The 23877-nt window shown below is 41.3% G+C and overlaps 1 protein-coding gene across 1 annotated transcript; it reads right to left on the bottom strand.

Moving 5' to 3' along the window:
* Positions 1–561: 561 nt before the first annotated feature.
* Positions 562–21863, bottom strand: LOC115046473 (chemokine-like protein TAFA-1). Its single transcript, XM_029506871.1, has 6 exons — positions 21741–21863; positions 20694–20835; positions 2819–2959; positions 1649–1773; positions 1378–1465; positions 562–1218 (listed from the first exon to the last, which is right to left on the bottom strand). Exons 2-5 carry the CDS (start codon positions 20833–20835, stop codon positions 1433–1435), a joined length of 441 nt encoding a protein of 146 aa, XP_029362731.1. The 5' UTR covers positions 21741–21863; the 3' UTR covers positions 562–1218; positions 1378–1432.
* Between the last annotated feature and the right edge of the window lie 2014 nt (positions 21864–23877).

Here is a 23877-nt window from a genome sequence, read left to right as displayed (position 1 = left end):
TTTAGTCTGCATATGCGTAAAAGCAGATTATTATTATTGTGGTTTTTTCAGCGAGTTCCAGGAAGTCATTGACTCGTCACTCTGGTGCACTCCTCTCACAAAAACCCCCTTCTCATCATAAAAAAAAAAAAAAAAAAAAAAAAAAAAAAAAGTTAAATCGCTTCACAGTGGAAGACAGATATTTTCTGAATTCATCCCAGGGACAGCCTCAGTTGTTTCCCCAGACTTCCTGTGTTTATGTTAAGCTAAGTTAAACGTCATCAACCGCACAAACACAAAGAGGGATATCTTGCGTTCTCATCCAACTCTCAGGCCACGGCATATTTGTGATTACTGTAATAGAGTGGCAATGACGCACCCACATTGGCGAGAGGGACAATGACTTTAATGGAATTTTAGCACATATCAGTAGATGGCTTCATATGTACAATATCATCATCGCAATGATTTGACACAAATAAGGCATTTCAAGTATCGAAAACAACCTTCTGGTATCACAATTTTGGTGACCCAATCCGTTTCAAGGGAGCCGTTTGACTGGTAGAGTCATTGAAGAGGTGATGGAAGGCATACAAGTGCCATACAAACAAGTGATCAAATGTACAGTATCAAGACACACAAGCTGCGTTTGTAAAACGTCTCCCACACAAATCTGATTAATGGCATCACATCCTCGACCTCAAAACTTTGGCCGTCTTGGGGTTTGTGAGTAAGAAGAGGGGGAGATCAAGACAGAATTCAGGGACTCAGATGATCGATATTCACCAACACCATAGGTAAAGTTCATGTGCACGAGAAATGGCGAAACAATTTATATACAATATTTTTCCTCTTCAAATATTAAAATGAGAAAATAAAATCCTGAGGGCTGGCTCATCCCACTTCCTGTGATGTATTCCTCCAAGTAAACATCTTTCTCGTTGATGTCCAAAGGGGGAAGGGGGGGGTCATCAGATGCTCTCAAGATATTAATCCAAAATGCAGACATTCAAGTTCCATCTCATCGTTCGAGAGAAATGATGAAAATGTATATTTATTACAAGGTTATGGTGAAGTTCCCCGCAGGCAGCTCGGAGCATCAGTATTTTCAGAAGCCTTGAGCAGGATGTGCTTTACGTATTCTACATATTTTTTTTACACTTTAATCTGAGAAGTGTTCACATTTGTTAAAGCAACAATTGGTTCATTGTCTTTGTGGTAATTGGTCCTGTGACAGCACTGGAAAAGCAGAAAGAAAAGCACATTTAATAGGATGGAAATATCACAGAGATACACACAAATCATGCGACTTGGCCTTTCCAACACTTGGCAACTAATACAACAGAAGGAAAATTAATGAGCATATCAGTGTCCCGATGTAAAGAATATGAAGCTGACCTGCAAATTAACCCTTGCACCAGAAACAGTCCCTTGCGTCCTTTTCTGCGAAGTGTTAATATGTTGATGTTGTGTATGGCTGAGTGTTCTGACAAGAAAAAGAAAAGCAGAAATTAAGAGTTTAGGCAGCTTTTAATAAATCAGTTTAAAGTGAAATCCCATCCCAGTTGCTTTGCTTTTACTGATGCCACTGCCGTAGACTCGGCACGTCTCTCCTCCTCTGTTCTGCTCATAACATCTTGTTTCCAGCGGTCAAGAAGGGTTATCTTACCCTTGTGGTTTTGATTTTGTTGCCGGCGTAGCACATCCAGCCCGAGTTGTCGGGGAGCGTCTTGCATTCCTCCCCCTCCAGGCAAGGCTCCATCTCACACCACCACTTCCCGATTACTATGGATGCTGCAGGCAACGAAGACAAGAGAAATGGTGATGCGGGTTCCTTTCACCCTCACAGAGTGAAAAACCAGAGAGCGCAAAATACGGCCATTAAGTAGGCGGGTGCTACTTCTAATAATCAAATGTGTCATATTCAGAGGTAAGTAACTTGACCTCATGTGTAACACGCACTTGCTGGGGATAACTTGCCTCAGTGAGAAACTGTTGCTTATTGCAATGCGGTTTCTTCATGAGAATAAGTGCGGTACATGAATGCAGAGGGTGGAACTGATTCTTTTCACCGAGGGGCGGAGGCGGAGGGGTTGGGTGGGGGGGTGGATTGTATGACTGTGACTTGACTTTAATGCATACCGCATTTGCGCCATCAGGAGAGAAAATTGCCTTAACTACAGGGTAAGTAGACAGTAAATGGTTTGTAATGTGTGACAGAAGAACAGAATCTGTCAAGGCTGACACTGAGAGACATCAAATTCCCTCAGTCCGCTCAGATTGTAGTAATATTTGCGGAAGGATTTAAGATAAAAGCAGCAGGTGAGAGGTTTTGCCAAAGCCAATAGATGTTTTAGCTGTTGTCAGGCCCAACCGCCAAAACCGTTTCTTACAAGGAACTGAACTGCGTCGCAGTCTTTTGTTGAAGCATCTATTAAACCATTACCAAATATCGCTCATGAAATCAGCGGCCATTTCCTCTGCATTGCATTGCATTACATTATTGATTCTCGCCTGCGGTGCGCTACATTCAGCATTCGTGTTTGGCGATCTGCTGTTGGACTAAAGCTTATCCCTGCAGATACGTTCTCCTGTCTGTCACCAGCCGAATTCGAATGTGACATTATCCCATGTAATGTTAATCTTATCTGGGACAAGGCGTTGCATGGGTGACTTGGGCTTTTATTTGAACAAATCTCCATATCTGCAAAATGTAACTTTTGTCCAAGTTTCACCGGAATAAAAATGGAAACCGTTCTTTTTCTGCAAGGCAAGCAGATTCAGAAGAAATATTTTCCCTCCATGCCAGCTCAGGACAGGATTGCAGTACAACACTCACCGTCAACACATGATGGCCTGTTTCTGGTGGTTCCAGCCACCTTCCCGGGCAGACAGGAGCATTTGACTGTCTGCGACCGCTCCTCAATACGATTCTTATTACAGCATCTGTGAGCAGCAATTACTTCACACGTGCCCCCCTCTGATAAAGAGAGCAAAAAAAAAAAAAAACACAGACAACAAACTACATGAAGTCAGAAGCTCAGGGTCGGGCGAACACAGCATCATTTTGAATGTCTGAACACTTTATTTTGTGGAGGTTTGCAGATTAAAGTAGACTGTTATCACCAGTTCAAAGCAAATAATTCAATAGACTCAGGTTTTGCACTTAGGCACCACATTAAGGTACTTTTTTTTTATTTAAGAATGTGTGCTTTCTGCTACCTTATATTTCTACTCCATTTCTATTTTCCAAGTTGTCAATCATTTGATTGTTAATCAAGAGCTAGAATGACTGTTATAGATTATTTGATCAAGTAGCTTTAAGTGGTCTCAAGGCTGAGGCCTTTCTGCTTTTTCTCTGCACCACATCACAGAAAACGCTCTCTTTGACACACCAGGAAGGACATTTTACAGATTTTACTTTTTTTTTTTTTTGTGGGATTACACAGTCAGTAATTGACAGAAAGAGAAAGAGAAAGAAAATCACATAATGGCTCATTAAAAATCTGATATCCATGAGTTCTTAGCCCCAAAGAGGTGCACGTGGTTACATTTAAAATTACGTTTTCAAATGATCAAGTAAGCCACAAAAAGGCCGAGGTCCATATAAATTCCAAGAAACTGGTGTAGCAGAGCTAATTCCAATGAATCTTCTTGTGATGTCTCACATTTATCTTGTAAGCTTGATTCTTTGGCTGGGAGAGCACCAAACTTCTGAACTGGACTCAGAATCACCACTTCAACCAGCTGCCAGGGTAAAACAACACAGCGTGGCCGTACATATTAATCAGTCGCACGGACATTTGACCTCTCCGTCAGCACTTAGATTTAATTGATTTGCAGACTTTTGGATGTAGCTGTATTTGTATGTGTTTATAATGTAAGAGAAAATTCTGAATGTTTACTCCATCACAGTCACATCCCTGTTTCGGCTAACAATATTTAATACATTACAACACAAAACTGGGAGCTCAATCGCCAATCTCTAGACTCATAAATTCCTTCTTCTAACAGGTTTATTTAATAAAGTAAAATAACAGTAAAACATCACACAAGTTTGCCATAAACACGGATACTTATTCAAGTCCTTTACACTCTTTCGCTGTGAAAAATAGCTGCGCTGTCTGTTGAATGTAAAATAGTGATGAAGTGATGTGTGAGAGCTGCAGGAAAAAAAAAAAAAAAAACTGATAATCTATTTGCAAGAGAGGCCTGCTTCAGGGTTGTCATGAATATGAACACTGGCTTCACCGTGCAATTATCACCAAACTACTGGCTGTGCCCTGAAGGATGAGAGGACTGCACCAAGCGGACTCGACCCACCTCAGTTGCTGGCCTCTTCCGCCCACTGTGCCCGCACTCTCCACATATGAGAGTTGTGCAGCAAAGGACTGTCTGACAATTACACCCGTCAGCATGACACAAGATCAAGGAGGTTGTAGAGAGACAGAGCAGAGAGGGAGAGGGGGGGGAAAGTATCTGGTATGTTGCCAGCAAAGTGATTTGAGGTAATGTTTGACAATGAGCTGTGGGTTTATGAAATGTTTCACGGCCACATCTGCCTATATCTTTTTAACTATATTTGAATATTTAGGTTCGTAAGGCCCATCCGGAGCAGGGCAGTTTCTGCACACGACTGTATATCTGTATGAGCTGCTTTAATTACAGATGCACAGTCGCGTGCAGGGCTGCGTTTGTGCTCGTAAGAAACTGCTCTGCACCAGATGGGCCTAACAAACCTAAACATTCATGCAAATTCAATACAGCAGCAGAGTCGCTGCTTTTCGCTCAATCATAATTTAAGAAGTATAAATAAAGCTGAGTGGTGACAATTAACAGCCTTTTAGTGTTTATAAGAGGCATGCAAACAATTAATTACATGTCCTCATTTCCTCATTCATAACTCGTTTTGTGAAGCATCTATGTAAAGTAAACCAAAATAACATTATCTGAGATGGTTGAAACCACAATCTGAATCTTAGTTTCCTGCATTTTAAAACATGTATATGTGTGTAAAATATGCAGGCGTATATTTATCATATATGACAAAAGCCAAGTCACAGCTGTATTATCAAGCACTGGTCACCACACAAGGTGCTTCATGCAAATGTCTTCGGTGGCAGTTAAGAGTTTTAGGGAGCAATTAGCGGCCATTAGAAAATTACAATAGCCATTGTAATTTCCCATAGCCTAAGGTCATGTAAAGTTGCCACTCTATTAAAAGCGAATAGTATTCAAAATTATTATCATCACATATACAACTTGATTAGGAATCAAAGTAGTTTCCAATGAATTCAATCTGTCATCTACAAATTAGTGCCGCTATAAAATCGTTTTAATAAGTGAATAATCATGCATATATTTCTGCACAACTACAGTGCGGTTTTTCTAGAAACATTTCATAAGGTGTTAACATTATTCTAAAATAATAAATGGCTGCTAAGATTCAGTGTTATCACAGAGCTTTGCACAGAAAATGTCAACCGGCCATTTGTGATTTCAACAGTGAGGACAGAAAATTTCTCAGACTTGCCAAAAAGCAGTTTGCTCTTGTATGTACAGCTGCGTTACATGGAATACAGTATTTGTTCAACCCAAAACCAGGCTAAGCCATAAAGGAGATTTAACTCAAAGAGAAGTTATGTGTCAGTTTCTGGATATAATTGAGCCATCATGTGAACCCCCATGGGCCCTGCTTGACCCTGCTGGTTAGAAGAGGCTTGCTAGGCTTGTCTTACACTTTATTCCTCAGTTTTATGTTTTTTTTTTTTTTACATTTTTCTTACTATTTTCTCATACATGCAATAAAAGCTACAAGAGACATTGAAAAAGATATGACTGTGGGGACTAATGAATCGGGAGAACAAGTGTCAACTCACAAGAAGGTTTTAATTATGTCAGGACATAAAGAGAAATAAATAGAAGCTAAATTAGCCTAAAAAGGAGGATGGAATCGGGCAAAGCTTGTTATTCCAAGTTTCTTACCAAGTCTAGTGAGCTTCCCGTGGTTATCATGACTCCTGGCTCTATATTTCAGAAAACATCAACAGCCTTTGGTTTAACTGAAAAATATCCCGATCTTGTAGCCGGTCTGGGTGAATCTTGCCTGCCGTCAACAAAAAGGCATATCTGCACAATGTTAATCGTGATGTTCCAGTGGAAGCAGCGGGGCATAATTTGAAAACAACAGCCCACAGGGGTTTGTTCTTCTTAATGCATCTCCTTAATTGCATAAGACAGCCCCAGATTTCCTCTTTGATCTATTAAAAACACACTACTCAACAGAATTAACTTGCGCTGCTTGGTGTTCGCATACAGAGCAAAAGAATCTGGATGGTCTATATTTGGAAATCATCATCACCTCCAAAGAATGTATTAGAATCAAATAAAAATGCAAATCAGCTCGGTATTTCCAGTTGGCAGGTGTACTGGATACCTTTAAACAAAAGTTATGCAACTCTGGCGAGCGCTCTTCAAGTTCACCCCGCAGTTTCAGCCTGTGACTACAACATGCCGCACGCTCCTGGACCCCATCTTTGGATTATAAATATTTCAGAGGGAGATAGAGAATAACATAGCTGGAGATGAGCGTTCCCATCAGGTGAAGGCTGGAACCAAGCAAGGGTATAATTGTTTTTCCATATTTCCATTTTCCCCATTATCAGCGACGATGAACAAACTCAGCTTGCCAAATAACAAGCGGCTTCAGGTGTGAGCTCATGTGTGTTGTCTTCACGGCACCGTTTTGACTGACAGCGAACAAGGGTCACACCGGAATTCGCCATTTGTTGGGTCAGAGGTCACGCTGGAGGCACGGGGGCCCCAGCTGGACCGTCCCCGTTTTTTCCGCCATGCTCTGTGTTCTTGCCTCTTCATTACTTAGAAAGCTGGAGGTTGTCAGAAAGAGGATATGACCTCCCAACAAGGTGCAGCTCATTTTTAGGCATGAAAGAGGTGAAAAAGTCACTGCTTTGTGCGTCATTAAGTGGTGGTTGTTTCCTCTTTTCTTGGATGATTTGCTCCAGGCGTTGCTTGTTTTGTTTTTTGTTGTTAATGTCGATTTGATTTTCTATGCTAAGATTTATTTTGTCAGTCTATTCTGGCTTTGCAGAGAGAGAGAGAAAAAAAACATCCATGAGAACAATAACCGTGTGCGATAGGCTTATTTATTTTTACGGTCCAAATTTCTTCATTGTTGCCTGCTTTTGTCTCTGACAAATTCCCAGAGCTTCAAATGCCACGTCCCATTTTTAGGAATTATAATGAATTTGATACAAGTGCCTTGATGTTTCAGAGTTAAGCCTTTCCAGCAGACAGAGGCTCATTAAAAGAGAACATATGTTAAGTTTTTTTTTTTTTTTATGCACTGAAATATTTACATTTAAGCAGTGGTGGAAAGAAACTAAATGCATTTACTGTAGTGCAGTAATGTATTATTAACACCAAAAAAGTTGGAGACGGAAGATGCTGGCTGAAAAAGAATAATAAAAACAGAAGAAACTCTCTGAAACAGAAGCTGTGTCGACTTCTGTACTAGAACGTATCCATATATCGATACTCGGCTACTCATTAGAGTCTCTATTAATCTAATAAACTGTCGATTCTAATTAATCAATGAGAAATAAAAACGTGCATGTCACTTCAAAATCTTTTAGGCTGAGTTCCTCCAGAGCTTTGTGCCAAAACACCCCCAGCAGCATGAACTTGCACTAGTCCACACATGTCACGTGGCCAGAAGAGAGCTGCGACTGCAGTTAAGTGTTACAGTTTTTTGCCCGCTCAAAACAATTCAGCATGAAAACAGAGAGTACGAAAGGAGAAACTTTTCACCTGTGAAAGTTGTAGTTTGTGTGATAGGAATTGTCATGTGACTTGTATCTAAGTGGAATATTTAAAAAAAAAAAAAAAAAATCACAGAAAGCATTGGTATCGATGAAATAGTAATTGATAAGTGTATCGCCCGTCACTACAACATGGTTCTGGGTTTGAACGCCGAGGCCCTGATGACATTTGATTACAATGTGTTCTGCGCCCTCCTGCAGCATCATTTCCCATCATGCCATTTGTTAGCAGCTTTGTTTTCCGATCAAAAGTGCAAACTCGCTTATAAACCTCACTCCTCAAGCTTCTTTTTGTATCAGACATTATTGTGTTTTTTTTTTTGTTTTTTTTTTTGTTTTTTTTTTTGTGACAGGAAGACTTAAACACGATTCAGATCAACAGGATATAGGAGGATCGGTCAATGCTACCAGTTACACCTCCAGCATTTGTGTCTAATGGCCTTTCTTTTTAAGGGAGAGTGGGCTCAGATTTTTCCCCGTTGTATGATAACCTTTTCAATAATGATGCATTTGTTTCCTGCAAAAATGTCATTCCCTGGCAATTTTAGTCTTTAAATTGGTCCTAACCCCTTTATTTTACTTTCTTCTGCTAACTAATTTTCCTCAAGTGTTTTAAAAAACTGTTTCATTTGTCATAATTGCAGTACAAAAGCATGCGTGAGACTTTCTTGTTTCAAGATACAGCTGGTTCTTTAAATTGGTTCATTTGAATTAAAAAGAATGTGAAAAACTAAAATCTTGCGCCTCTAATATAATTGTTCACTTCTTTTATGGAAATAAGGATTTCACCACATTATTGCCAAAATAAAATGAAATGGGCCATTTAGCAGTACTTTACATTGTTGTGCTATTACTTTTATCATTATGCACTGGGCATTCTCCATCTGTTAGAGCTCATGCGATATGATTTCGAAGGCTTATTCAAACTTAAACTGCAGCGAAACTCCGAAAGGAACACGATATACAAACAAATGTGACCAGTGTTTTCTCAACTGATGTTTTCACCACATTTTGTATGGTTCTGCTTGTCTTGTGCCAAGTGTCTACCACACCACCAAACATCAGAAAAAAACTAAATCATTTGAAATGATTCATGACCGTCTGGCACCAGGAGTTAAAGGTCGTCTCGTGTTTTCCAAAATGTGTTAATTATTCTGTCCCTTAGGTGGTACTGAAATAGTAGTAGTATAATTTTTCAGAAATAATGATATCTCCCGCAAAAATATGCAGAAAAGTTCGTTTAAGTTCCGGGCTCATTTCCATACACTTTTACTTCTATGTCAGTCTTGATTATTTATTCTATTTCTAGTTTTTTCTCCTGCCATGTTTGTGTTGGCAGATACAGTGAGACACATTCAGCAGCAACTTTTGTGCAGCCTTAGAGGCCCAGCACAACTTCTCAGAGACGGACGTGCTTCATTCAGGTTCACCTCATAGAACTTCTGTCAGAGCACTTCATTGTGATGCTATTATCTCTCCAAAAGACAACACCTGGCATCGTCCGTGTCTCAGCTGCTGGATGGAGTGCGAGTGCCGTTAAGTCTCCAGCACAATGAGTCATGCTGGGGGTCCGACAATGCCATTTTGGAAATCTGATGAGTTATGGGCATCGCATCCCAGATGAAGGCAGATGCTGTTAAATCATGCGTGACATGGACATGTAGCACCAATTCTGAATGTCTGTGGATCCGCGGTTCTGCCTGCCTAATGAATGTGAGCAGAGTTCGTATGGGACCAGTAAATGGTTCTTCAAACGTGATGAAACAGCCTCTGCACAGAAGAATATGGCCAGTCTATCTCAATAGAAATGTCACCATGCAATAAGTATGAAATGACTGGCTGTCTACTGTAATGAGCCCCGACTGTGCGGTTGTCTCTGGAGAGGCTGAAAGCAAGTATACCGTCAGAATGGCAATACTCCACTGCCATCTGTCACACAGGTTCTACACCGAGAGTATGTAAAAAAAACAAAAACGTTTTTAAACCTACTTGTACAACTAAGAGGGTTTCAGAAAAAGCGTCCATCAATTGAGTAAGACCTGATTATCTCAATGCAATAAGAGTGTGAGAGTGAGTGGTTGTTGGTCTCTGTCTGTCTTTGTGTGTTGGCTCCGTGATGGACTGGTGACCTGTCCAGGGTGAACCCCGCCCTCACTGGTGAGAGCCGGGATTGGCTCCAGCAACTCACCCGTGACCTGGAAACAGATAAGCAGTGGAGGATGAATGAATGAGTGAATGAATATGGGGACTTACTGGATAGAGTACGGCACTGAAAGGAAAAGTTATCACTGTAAGGCTCCATGTACGAACCAAAATGGAAAGCCTGAGGGACTCAATTTAGCAGGTAACCTGTTTCTCACTGGGGGCACTGGATTCCAGTGATTGGCAGCCAGCCGCTCTATGTACACACTCACACACACACACACACACGCACACATTCAAGTGCCGTGCGACTGTGTATCTTGATAAATGAATGACTATCTGACAACTCCACGACGAGTCACATGCATGTCGCAGCAGACACGGAGGCCGTACCTGCGGTTAATTATTTTGCAGTGTAAAAGTCATTTACAAGAGACAGCAGGCCCTGATCTCCAACCCACAGCAGTCCCCATTTTTAGAGCAGCATGCTCACCCTTTAATGGGAAATGCATCCAAGGTGACCCATAATAGGCTGTGCACACTCTCTGCAGAGTTTTGAACCAGCAGGCTGCAGCAGTTCGGTTGCTGACAGGAAATAGGAGCGCCAGATTAGAGAATGTCAAATTAATGCAGATGGAAGACAGTGAGAGGCGCAAAATATGTGACGGCATGGTGTCAAATAGAGTGACTATTTTTTTTTTTTTCCTCTTCCTTCTGTGAGAACATCTGAACTCCCCATAGTACTGTTGTTATTCTAGACGTAAATGCTTAGGTGAATGTGAGTGATATATTGCTCGATAAACTGAAACAAATTTGTTTGAAGCCTGGAGAAAATGCAGAGGGCTGTGCATGTGTGTAAAGTTGAGAGTTTGAAGTGTTTTGAGAATTAACAGCGACTGTAAAAAAAAAAAAAACATTGATATTGAAGGTGTCAGCACATGAAGATATTTATTCTTTTCAACAAACTACATTTCTTGTGTGTCTGCGCTCCAAGTTTTATGCTTGTGTGCGTTTGTAAGAGCGAGTGCATTTTTTTTTTTTTTTTTTACCAGAGAAAGAGAGACATCAAAACAATTTACAGGCAAAGAAAACTGCCAATTTCTGCTGTGAAAAAAAAAAAAACACTGTCCACGACAAATAAAAGCATAGAAAATTCCTGAAATATGGCTGGCGGTTTTGACAGCATATCTGTGCGATTGGTCCTGTGCAGTGGGCCAAATATGGGTGATACTTTATTGAAATGCAAAAAGGACTACTCACTGGGGAGAGCTGGTGTTGTTTTAAGATGCATGAAAACTGCATGGAGCAGGGGAAGCAACGAGTAGTAGGGAACGGGCTTTTTTCATTTGCATGTCAGCTTCCAAGTCTGTTGTGTCTGTGTTGTCACACACAAAGCAGGCCCTGGACGCTGTTAGACCCGGCCTGATCGAGGCCGTTTTAATGAGTAGGACCCACACAGGAAATACACCCTTGGTTATTTGGTGTTTCTGGCAGAGAGATGTGTTGCCTCTTTGAGCATGACAGTGACACACTGTACAAAACAGCAGTCACACAGCAGCTTCACGCTGTGCAACATCATGCATTATCCCCTCCGAGCACAGCATTTACTTCTCAGTTTTTTGAAAATTGGCAAAAAGAAAAATTACAAAGTAAAAATCTTTCTTCTGTCAGTGCAGCGCCATTCATTTTAAAATGTAAAGATGATTGTGCTATCTAGTTATTTTCTCCGACTGGCAAATGCCCAAAACAAATATCTGTGCATTTCCTGTGTCTGATGAAAGGCTCGCATTCTGCAAGAAGAATAGGAAAGTGAGATGGAGTGGAGTCAGAGAGCCTTTAGAGAGCAGCTGCTCGCCTCTGATGTGACTGCTGGCCTTCTCACTGCCAGCCAGACAATGAGCCTGCAACATGTAAACTGTGTAATAATGCATAATACAAAGGCGAAATGACCTTTCCCGTTTCATGGCACGCACTTTGAGGGGTTGCTACTGATGACCATGCAAGACTTTCAAATTGATAAGGGGAGAAAATTGCAGGGGGTCGGTTCTTTACTTATTCAGTACAATAGCGCAGCACAGACTGTCACATGATCCATCTACAATTAAGGAAGGTATAGAGCACGCATTTAGAATAGTGAAGGATGTTCAGCCCTCATAGAACAGGTTTTGAATTATATGTTGCAGCCATGCTTATTTTTCTGATTGCCTAATTAAATTTTGTCAAATGAGAACACTCGGTGTCACTTCATAATCGAAACGAAACAGAAAAAAAAAACTAATTACATGCCTGTATGTTTATTGTCATTTAATTTCTTCTTGTCAATCCTTCTGTCACGGCCTTTGTATTTGACAAAAGTGTATTTACCCACGTTTTGTCCACCACTTGCACATTCCAGCCGCTACAGGAACGGTAATTGGATCTGCAATGTAAATATGCCAGAGGACTTTTGGCACAACAACAGCTATAAGAGCAGAAGGTAAAAAAATAAAAATAAATAAAAATAAAAAAGCCCTGACATCTGCAATACAGTCTGATAAACCCAATATTAATTACTTTGCTTATTCTCATACTACCCTGCCCCTTGGAACCAATTAGTTAGTTGAGATGCTTCTTTTCAGTTTAATGAGGTCTAAGTAATGATAATGAATTTCATATTCTTGCCAAGCATTTAAAATAGGATACAACAAAGGCAATGCCATATGAAATGATCTCTCTGGCACAAATCCATTCTGGGGAGGAAAAAAAAAAAAGAAAGAAAGAAAATTTCATTGAGAAAAGCAAAACGAGAAAATTAGTGCCGTTTTCACCAAGAGGATGAATTAATAGAAGTATTAATTCTCCACGCTGATGCTGCTCTGGGAACACGGACGTTTAGTCTCCAGACCCAGCTCCAGCAAGATTTTAATAAACAATGTGTCTCACAACTGGGTCATCAAATCCTCAAAAGCAGATTGAAATCCCACCACGAATGGCCAACATGGAAGTGACAAAAGCCCTGTTCGTCATCTAAAGAGCAGGGACAGCCCTAGGGATGCCACACCTTGAACTCGACAGAAAAGCCCAGCAAGGGGGAAAAAACAACATGTAACGAACCCGCTACATCTCTGCACTTCTACATAATGCGGGCTAAAGGGGGAAAACTTAGCAGTCGGGTAGTCTCACCTTGGCAGCGAACGTATTTGCTGGAATTATTTTGCAGTACACCCACGACAATAAGGTCTGAACTCCTTAATATAATATTTAGAAACAGTGGGGGCACAAGCTATCATTAATTCACCGGTAGTTTTTCTTTTTTTCTTCTTCTTTTTTTTTTTTTTCATGGGGAAAATGTTAAATTAAAGAGGAACTGCGTTTGCATGAACCCGCGCAGGCTTGTGCAACCACTGACATTGACAATTACTGAGAAGTGTGGCGATGGTGTGATCCTTTCTATTGTGAGGGGTTTTTTTTGATTCTCTGCACAGGGAACAAAAGATGAAAGAGGTTGGGCTGATTTTCAAATTTTTTTTCCCTCCATCTTATTAATCAAGGGATATTGTGTGAGGATTTACTTACTCTAGTCTGATATCCTGTAACTCAGCGGGTTTAAGAGGTTGCGTCAACATCAGGCAGAGCAAAATTAATAATGTGCAGAATTCAATTACGTTGATGTAAAATCATGTTGGCAGGTCCAGCTTTGAGAGACATGACAGGCGTGGACAGGTGTGTCCGAGAATCTGGCTGTCCATACCTGAGCAGTGGCTGGGAGAAGCTGGAATCTATACAAATTGGGTTGGTGACTGAGTGTGAAAATAAGTAAGCAAGTAAATAAATAAATAAGTAAATAAATAAAAGACAGAAAACAGAGAGAAAACAGGAGGGAGAGTGGCTGTGCCGTTATGATTGACCCAGTGGAGCAGGCCGTGCCGCCCACTCTGTCTGTCTCTCGCTCCCTCTCCTCATTCTGGCGACTCTGTCCAACATCTACGTGTTGGTATTCAAATTTAAAATCTAAATCACTTGTGCAGCCAGCAGGAAACCCTTGTGTGAAATTCAAGGTTGAAATCATAGTCCTGGCCAGAGGCCTCCAACTCCGGTCCTGATTCAAATGATCAGCTCGTCATCAAGCTCTGCTGAACTCATTTGAATCAGCTGTGTTGGAGCAGGAAACATCTAAAACTAACAGGTCAGTGGCCCTCCAGGACCGGAGCTGGAGACCTCTGGACTGGACCAAACCCCTCCAGGACCGGAGCTGGAGACCTCTGGACCGGACCAAACCCCTCCAGGACCGGAGCTGGAGACCTCTGGACCGGACCAAACCCCTCCAGGACCAGAGCTGGAGACCTCTGGACCGGACCAAACCCCTCCAGGACCGGAGCTGGAGACCTCTGGACCGGACCAAATGCCTCCAGGACCGGAGCTGGAGACCTCGGCTTTAGGCTGAAATAGCTTTACGTCTAGCAGCAGAGCAGCTAGGGCACATTCGGGACAGCAGGAAGTCATGTGAGTTTATTTAGAAGGATGAAATTTGCAAGCTTTTGTTGTTTTTTGCTTTCACATTTTCTAATACTCTGATTAAAGGACTCAAAGTCTGTGTGTTCAGCTCAGATCTACAGAAGTTACATTACAGAAAGCGCCAGTGAAGAAAGAAGAAGACAGTTATAATGTGCCTGGTGCTGTACGTACATCTGTGCAGTCCAATCTGAATTCTGATCTCTCAGTCTCTGTAGTCGATTGTACTTATGGTCTCGTTTCTGAGACGGGGACTCCTTTCTTGTGTGACAAATTGTTTCTCATGGGATTTTTCTAACTGGGCCTTGTGTAAATAACAGTTTGCCAATAACTACATGCAATTATTACTTTTTATTACTTTTTCCTGTGTTCACCCCAAAAATTTAACCTTTATTCACTGTGTATGATTGCGTCTCTGGGTGGGCTTTGCAGAAGTCGGTCTCCTGCCCTGATGTCACCTCCCCCCGAGTCAGAAGGTGATGGGTGGTTGACCTGTTTGTATCATGGGTGTATTACTGAATAAGCCTGTTGGCTAAAGGCTCAAGGCCACTGGACAAGAGCTTCTGCTTGAAGGGAGTGGAAAGTCCCTCGGATGACACCAAAAAGAAATGAAACCACCATAAAAAAAAAAAAAAACAACTGCAAACACACACAAATTCAGCAAACAGAGGCAAAACAACACTACAAACGGATAAGTAAAAGACACACAAAATGACTAAAAAGAGATGCCTCCTGCATAGAGACTCCTTGTTCCATGATATATCCACTTATACTTATACTTATCAGCTATTTAATGTAATTTTAAGACATTTAAAGCGGTTAGTTTGGGACTCTTTCATCACACCGATTTAAAAATGTAACTATTAATAATGTAGGCTGTATTATTGTCAAGACACGGGTCTTTAGATGCTAGTCTTTACACATCTTTACTCATTTTACAAATGTACCTCCCCTTCTTTAAATCTCTGCTCCCGTCTGGTTCTCCATTTAAGTGTCTCTAAACCCGCCCTTGGCTCCATGCACACTTTACAGTGATGAAATTTTAATTCTAATTACACCTAACATCATCATTATGCATTAATTAGTATGAAAAATTTATGTTACCCATAAACGCTGCTGAGAAGCTTGTAATTCATTTTTAGATCAGATAAACGCTTACCAGGCTCAATAGCTTCTCTGAACATTGTTTAATTTGAGGAAAAGGTTTTATTTGGTTTCCTGTTTGCACACAACAGAAGGATTTTATCAGTAATAGCCGAGCACTGTCTCGCCTCCGACTATTTCTGGATTAAAGCAAACTGGAACCTTTGCATGAAGAGGGGGTTTTAGACTCAGCTATCCTTCAGCTATATCAGCCGTCAGAAGAACATCTTTAGAAAACGTCTGCTAACTACCAAACAGAACGAACACCACGCTACTGACCCCAAGAGAACGTGTCACAGAGGAAAAGTGGGTGAAAACAAAACTCCTTTGTTCGGGAAACAAATGTCTCGCTCTTCTCAGCAGTTCTTAAACAGCAAATACCACCGAAATACTATTTGTGCTGCGATAAATGAGCTGGCATAGACTCCGTTTGGCGCAGCATTTTTCTAAAAGAATTCACATTGTCCGAAGAATTACAACTTTATCAACGTAAATCATGGAGTTTAGCTGCGTTTTACTAACTCCAGTTTACGAGTAAACATTTAAATTTGTGACATTTCACCCATCAGCTCTGAGATGAGCCATGTTAGCGTGGCTTGTTGTGCGGTTCAGCTCACAGAATATAATTTAATACTGCTGCTTTTCTATCCTTCCATGCAAACCGTTGGATGGTTTGACCAAAGAACACATCACACCATGACTATAGACTCAAAATGAATTACTGTTTTAGTGCTTTTTGGCATATGTTAGCATGCTGACACACTTAACTAAGATGATTATATATGAGAGACGCAAACACACGTACATTAGCATTTGTTGCATTGAGCCAACTTTTTTGAAATGTTTTTGTTCCAAAAAAAAAAAAAAAAGTTGATCGGTAGAAAGTCAAAGTATGTGAGACCGCCTTTTCTGCCGTGTTTCCGTGTCTTCTTCACTTTGAGTCATTGATGCTATGAATAAATCCAGACCCAAGGATGAGCTATCTTTGTGTGAGCTTACTGTTAAAACAACATGACAGTAAATCCAAAAATGAAGACGCCCGGAGCAACTGATGATGAGGGATATATTTTTGTACAAAAGGATCAGTCAGATATTTCAGAAGCAGAACTGGAGCATGTGTTTGACAGAAAAAAGCTCAGAGGTCACAAGCTTGACAGCCAAATGGCAGACGGCTGCCAGCAGCGAACGCAGCGGCACCGCGATGACCACAAGACAGTGACTGATTTACGATTACTCTCCTGACTAACTTGTGTTTCGCCGCCCGTGTGCAAAAGAATACATGCATAGATCTGAGTATGTTCTATTGTTATCTAAAAGTATACAATTTGTTTTAAACCAGGAGCTTTGTGTTTCTTAAAAGCCCCACTCTTTTAATGCTTTGGGAATCTTGCTAAGACAAATAAAACAAAAAAACAAAAAACAAAAACAAAAGAACCTAAAACTGCTGGTTTAGACATGGGGGAGAGAAAGCTGGCTAATTAATTAAGCTGCGGGCCGCCGAAATTAATTTCCGCGTAAGCGTTGTGACCACAAACTATAGCCCCTGTACAGAATTGGCTGAAAGACTTCAATTAAACGTGCTGTTTAAACAAATATCCACAAGCTTAGAGAAGCGCTCTCCTATGAATAATTCATACCCTGAAAGCGGGAAATAAATGGGAAATACTGAAATATGTAAAACCTATTTGTAGCTGTGAGCATACAGTAATAATTAGGGCACTGATTGTCCTGAGATTCATTAAGAATGTATTTTTCTTTTAGGGCTAACTAAGGAACCGACAAGAGTAAGCGTTTTCCTGGTATAATGTTGATACAACACATCCTGTGCAAACTTAAGCTCTTTTTTCATTTGATAGTTCTTTTCTTTACAACACAGCTAATTAAGCAAAAGAGATCCAACTCTAATGGCTAAACAATAAGAAGTTTCCGGTGTTTTATAGAGTGGTCATTGATCTTTCGACAACTAGAGCAACATGAGGACAAAGTGGGTCTGTTGAGCTCCAGATGTGAGGGGGGCCTCGGGCTGAGGCTGCACGCCACTTCCCATTGGCGCTGCAGCGAAGCAGTGATGACACAAGCGAGAGCATGGTTGAAAGGAGGTCTAGGGGAGGGGTGGAGGAAGATGTATGTCAAAATAATGTGCCTGCAGGATACATTATATAAGGCTATTAAATTGTCAGTGTCTAAAACGGTGCATAGATGATGCAACCTTTGTTTGTGACAGACGAGAATCCATTTTTCATGTTTGTTTCATTGTGGGCTTTACCACTGAGTGGTTTCTTTTGTTGGAGCGCATAAGAGGGGGGAAAAAGTCCTGATTCTCTGCTCCTCGCCAACGCCACCGAAAAGGAGACATGGCGGATTCAAATGGCATTTTCACTGTGGGAAAAATGAAATTATAGGGATGCTCCATATACTGGAAAAAAAAAACAAAAAAACTAATTAAAGTTTCTTAACTTTGAAATTACACCCACACTGAAAAGGTACATCCTTATGAGGCCCTGGCAGGGTTGAGGAAGGAGGAGAAGGGTAACTACAAAGGACATAGTAGCTAATAGTGGGGATAGGAGGAAGAGAGAGAAGTGGATATCAAGTATTAAGTATTTATTGCCTAAGTCTAAATAAATCATAATACACAGTTGATAAATACAGCTGAATTTTCGTTTCTATCCACATCTCATCTCAATACACACATATACCTGCAGCCACACATCTCATAGTAACCATGTGGAGAAACATTATCCACAGTGTGCATGAGAATCAATGACCTTTATGTTTTGAACAGTTTGACCCTTCAAAGCCAAACGTTGGTGTGAGTGAGTTCACGAGGCGGCAAGGCCGACTCAGGGAGGCAGACGATATCTCCTCTTTGTCATACGCTCTGCGAACACCTCCACACGGACTGCATCTCCAACGGCAATATTTCTTCCACTGGTAACAGGCTGCTGTGCTACACATTCAATGCACCTTTGTTCTTGATGCTCTGGAGCATATATTTCAAATATTTCTATCTTTACCAAATAGCAGATGAAACACAAAAGTGAAAGAAGTGAAACTTGTCAAACCTGCAAAGCATATCCTCACATTTCACCTACCGGATTAGGTGGAGTTCTTTTTTTTTTTTTTTTTTTTTTTTTCTCCTCTCTTCAGCGAGTTAATGTTTTAGATAAGGAAACATCTCTGTCTGCAGCTGCCCATGGACGTGTTCAGGGGTTGGGAAATGCATGACCCCTAAGGTAACATATCTTCCCGGTACTTTACAGATGCATGACAAACACAATCTGCTCTCTTTTATGTACCGTTCACGCTCTTTGCACCAAATGAATACAGCACCTTATGAATCATACCGCAGAGAATAACAGTGCCTGTACTGAACGAGCAAAGAACAACCCTGAGCACATATGAGAGAGTGGCAGGCACCAATCTGTAAGTACAGCTGTAGGGTGAAAACCAAGCCGTCTCGTCCGAATCGCTGAGCATACACAAACGTCTAAGAAAGGGTCATCCAGCTAATGGACTTCTGGACACACAGACTTTTATGCAGGCATGAGAGAAGCAGTTTCTTATAGCTATCAGAGTAAGTTATTACTGAGAACAAATTCGGAGTGATCAACGCCATACCGCCAATAAATCTGGAATCTACTTTTCCTGTATTGCTTTCCAGGCTCAATGTGTTGTCTATAACTAATAATTTAGCCGCGGTTTGTGCGTTCTGTGAGGCTATGAAATCAGGTCGCAATCGGTCTGTCCTCAAAGTCGCTACATGTGATTGACTTGTGCTTTCCGAAACAACATATCCCCATAGATCTAAATTTCTATTGGCAAGGACACGACTGATCTCTCGGCCTCTGTAATCTCGATTTCCTCTGGTAATACCAGTCACCGTGAACTTGTGGCATTTCGCTGCCTTTAATGATTGGCCCAGTGGTCTGCAACCAACGGCCTTCTTGCCACCAATTCATGACCCGTCAACCCCAATCCTCCCACCAATCCAACAGGCACACAACACACAGCGCAGAACAAATGTCCCAATGTCAGAATCAATCCAGACAGGCATCCCATCCTCCTCTCATAAAACTGGCATCTCATTTATCCAGGAGTGAGAACTAGCTTTTCTATGGTGCATAGAATGACAGGGCATTTACACTTTTAGTAGCACGGGGTCCTGAAGGATTTGGATTTTTTGCTTTGAACTCATTTTCTCCAAAGAGGTTCCTGAATGCACTTTTGAAATATTAATTCCATTTCCCCTTTGTTGACACGAGAACACTTTCCAGAAGATATCGTATTTGTGAACGCTTTTTTTTTCTCTCTCTCTCTCTCTCTCTCTCTCTCTCTCTCTTCCGATACACGTGCAGACATAAGTAATGAGATGAAGGTGTTGGAATGGGAAGTCCTCTGACTCGCAATATTGAGAGTATTGAAAAGATCCGATATGCTTGAGGTGCGCCGGCACATAGAGGAAATAACAGACACCGAGGACCTGCACGCTCACGCAGCGACTTCTCCCTTTGAAGTTTCTGACAGCATTCGGCTTCCTCTGCTCTGCTGAATCCCGAGATCATAATTATTTACCATAACTGTGGCTCACATCCATATGATGAAAACAAAAGTTCAACCGTAATGTTTCGGTCATATTCTATTCAGTACAATTTCACAGGGAGCACAATCACAAAGATCAAATTGAGGGAGAGCAGTGTACCATGAATATCAGTTCTAATAGCTCAAGAAGGAAAGTGCAAAAAAGCATTCATTGTCTGTCTGTGTAATCTTCAGTGAAGAAATTTGTTCTCTATCAAGGCCACATCTTAATGAAAAACAGCCACTGTCCAATGTGGTTGCTAAAAAACTGGTTGTTAGTCTAAGGTGAACTGCCAATGCAATAATGAATATAACCACTTCATACAATCCAGATGGAAACAAGAATCTCGAGCGAAAAGTTGCGATGTTCTTCCTGCTCGTGACTGTATAATTAAACGCCTAACTGACCGAACTCAACGTGCCTCAGATGAGCGCTCCGGCTCCAAGTGAAAGGACAACAAGCTTTTGAGAAGTCTGCAGTGCCCACAGGTGAAGAAAACGCACGAAAGGACTCACCGATCATGTGAATGGTGGTTCGTCCAGGCCTCGTCCCATGATGCTGTTGGATGGTGTCGTAGAAAGTGGCCTGACACAGCTGAATGGCAGTCACACTGACCCAGAGGCACAGGCAGAGCAGCCAGGACATGACAGGACACATCTGCTAGGAACCACCAAAGGTGGAGTCAACACACAATGCATCATGTTCTCAACCCCCGACCTCAGCAGCCTCGGCAGAAACACACACGTACAAACTCCGGACTTTATGCAGAAGCACTTCAGTCTATAATTGTCCTTAAAGCCCTCAGTGGAGTCTTTTAGTCATCAGAATTTATCATTAGCATGATTATATAAGTATGACTTCTTCCCTGTTTTGTCTTTCGAGTTTGCCCTGTCTCGTCCCTGAGCCACATTGCTGCAAATGTGGAGTGATCCCCGGGGAGTTTTTCCCATGCAGCAGAGATTTCCCCTGACAGGCTGACTCTCTTCAACTCCTGAGCCGTGCTCCTACCTCAAAACCAAAAATCAAACTTAAAGGAGGATAAGATTTCACAAGCATCTGGCTGCTGAGGTTTCATCTGTATCTGTCAGAATAATGTGACAGTGACACAGCAGTAATGGGAATCAAAAGCCTTGTAATGTTTCTCCACGCTGTTCAGAGAAGAGAGGAGAAAACACAGACAGAAAAAAATAGAACAATGAGGAATGCTGCTGGTCATAGAAGAAGGGTGGCTTCAAGGAAATCTATGAAGGAGGAAAGCACAAAATGTTTTAACCTTGAAATAGTTTAATATGTTTTTCCTCGACAACAGCAAACTGTCATTGATTTTAAAAATCAATTAATGCAAACCATAGAAATCACACCATTGAATTTCACTTCTTTACAATGGTGATGATTCAGCACCATATTGGTTCATTTTAAACAGTATAAAAACTTTTTTTCATCCAACCATGGGTAGGACTATTTAGTGAATTTCACATTTTCCCAATTTCATGCGAAAAAAATTGCCACCTTCTTTCTGAGGAAGAAAATAATAATAATAATAAAAAAAAAAAAAACCTTACCTGAGAAACCCAACAGAGAGAGTGTGAATATCTCAGCAGAATGACATAAATCCATCCATTATGCTGCTCCTGCTGATCCCATCCAATAACTCTGAATTTGGCTCGAGGGGGGAACTCCGCTGACTCTGCCTCCCTGCTCCCCACTTTGATAGCAACAGTCCAGTGATTCAGAAATGACCGTCAAAGCCAGAGTCAGGAAAATAGATCTAGAGCTCTTTCAATTCTACCTTTGAAATATCACTGCTCGCACTGAAACCGAATTCATTTGCCCCCTCGCATTTACAGGCACGTGCAGAGCGCTCCTTAATTAACTGTAGTGGAATCTCTTCCTTCACCGTCTGCATCCTTCCAGTGAGAGAGAGAAAGAGAGAGAGAGAGAGCCTCTGAGCAGCGGCTCTCACTGAGTCCCCCCTCAGCGAGCACTAAGAAACAAATGTTCCCGTACAGCCCGCCTGAGTGTAAAGACTGTATCACATGTCTTAAAGCCAGACTGCCTCTGGATTAGATGGCGTGGTGGCACTCTACCTGATCATGTGCTTCTGGCAAATGGAAATCATGGAAACTGCCTCCACTCACGTTGCTCTGACCACATGATCATTTAGATTTAGAAAAAGGACTCCTGGAGGAACATTTCTTTTCATTATTTCCCTTTTTTTTGTTGTCAGTTTAGATATCCATTTAGAGGGGAGAGGAGCATGGGTAATGTCTCGAAGTGATCAAAAGGAAACCCAGCAGGAAGGTGCATATGTTATATTGCCAGATAGGATCACATGGGGTGCGAAGAAAGAGACCCCTGAGTCCTCAGCTCACTTTGGCATTGCTACAGGAAGGTGTGTAGGAGAAGATTAGAAAAGAACATGTTTTGACATGCAGGGAAGAAAGGAAAATTGGAATTGGGAGCAGATTGCATGCAGAAATAATAATGTCCATTCAGGTAAAGGTAATCTTCACCTCCAGTGGGGGAGTTCTTCAATCCATAATAGAGATGTCACGGTGATCACAGCGAAGAAGAGGGAGGGGGCGACGAATGCTGTTATTTGGAGTAAATCAACACTGATATCAATGTATGGGAAGTAGCTCAGTTTGTTATCGCTGTCGTGCAGAACATGCCCAATGCCTGCAATTCACACTGCCATCTCCACAGTATAAAGACTTCACATTTTATTTTGATGCCTCCCTGTTCAGGAAGGAGTGAAGAATACCCAGAGTGAGAAAGAACTGCTGGAGATGTAGGCTTGCAACAACACAGCATTAATGTCTGAGGCTTTGGCAGAGTCAGCTCTGTGCAGAATGGAATTGGGCCATACATATACACACACACACACACATATATATATATATATGTACAAATTAAATTGTTGAGCAAAGCAATACTGTAGTTTTCAGAGAACTGGAGGGTGTTATTGTTTTGTGGACGTTGTCCCCTGCTGATACTGCGCTTTGACACATCAGGACTTGTGGCACACTGCCTAAAGCCTGCGCATCTCAAAGTGCTGATATCAAGGATATTATTAACCTTCATGTGACACGCGCAGACATTTATTCACAATGCATGAAAAGAGAGAGACAGACATTAAATCTTAGAGAATCTTAGAGAAACACCAGGTTGAAGAGCAGCGCTCTGCTGCCCTCTCTGGTTATAAAAATTCACATTTATAATCGCTTTCATCAGCCCACAAAAATGATGTCACAGGGTCCTGGAGTACACCTCTACGCCACTGCAGCGAGGCCCGAAGTTAAACCGCAGAGGTCAGTAAACACGAGATTTCTAAAGGATGCTATATACATCATATTTATCATCGCAGAGACCAGAACTATTTTTGCTTTTCATCTCATACCACCTAATACCCGAGCCAGAATCAGCATCTGATTTATTTTTCTCTCCTGTTTTCATTTAATGCACTACCTGCTGTTGAGGACTTGTTGGCTTTTAATTGTGCATTGTGTCAATTCTCTGAACAAAGTGATGTATTTAACAGCAGCATAAAAGCAGAGCACTTGCACTAAAAACCCATAATCATGTATCCCTGCTATCAATTTAGTAATTTCTTATATCTAACAAATATTTCTGGAAAAAAAAAAGCCATTCAACATAATTGTGTTAATTAATGGAAAAGTTATTTTTTGTTTTTGTTGT

The sequence above is a fragment of the Echeneis naucrates genome, chromosome 7, assembly GCF_900963305.1.
Source record: "Echeneis naucrates chromosome 7, fEcheNa1.1, whole genome shotgun sequence".
Taxonomy (NCBI): domain Eukaryota; kingdom Metazoa; phylum Chordata; class Actinopteri; order Carangiformes; family Echeneidae; genus Echeneis; species Echeneis naucrates.
This window is presented reverse-complemented; position numbering and strand designations above follow the sequence as displayed.

Coding starts and splice junctions, on each gene's coding strand:
- LOC115046473 (XM_029506871.1), bottom strand. CDS start 20,835: ATGTGTCCTGTCATGTCCTGGCTGCTCTGCCTGTGCCTCTGGGTCAGT. Junction 1,774..2,818: donor CAGGCCATCATGTGTTGACG/GTGAGTGTTGTA, acceptor CGTTGCCTGCAG/CATCCATAGTAATCGGGAAG. Junction 1,466..1,648: donor ACAAAATCAAAACCACAAGG/GTAAGATAACCC, acceptor TTTTCTTGTCAG/AACACTCAGCCATACACAAC.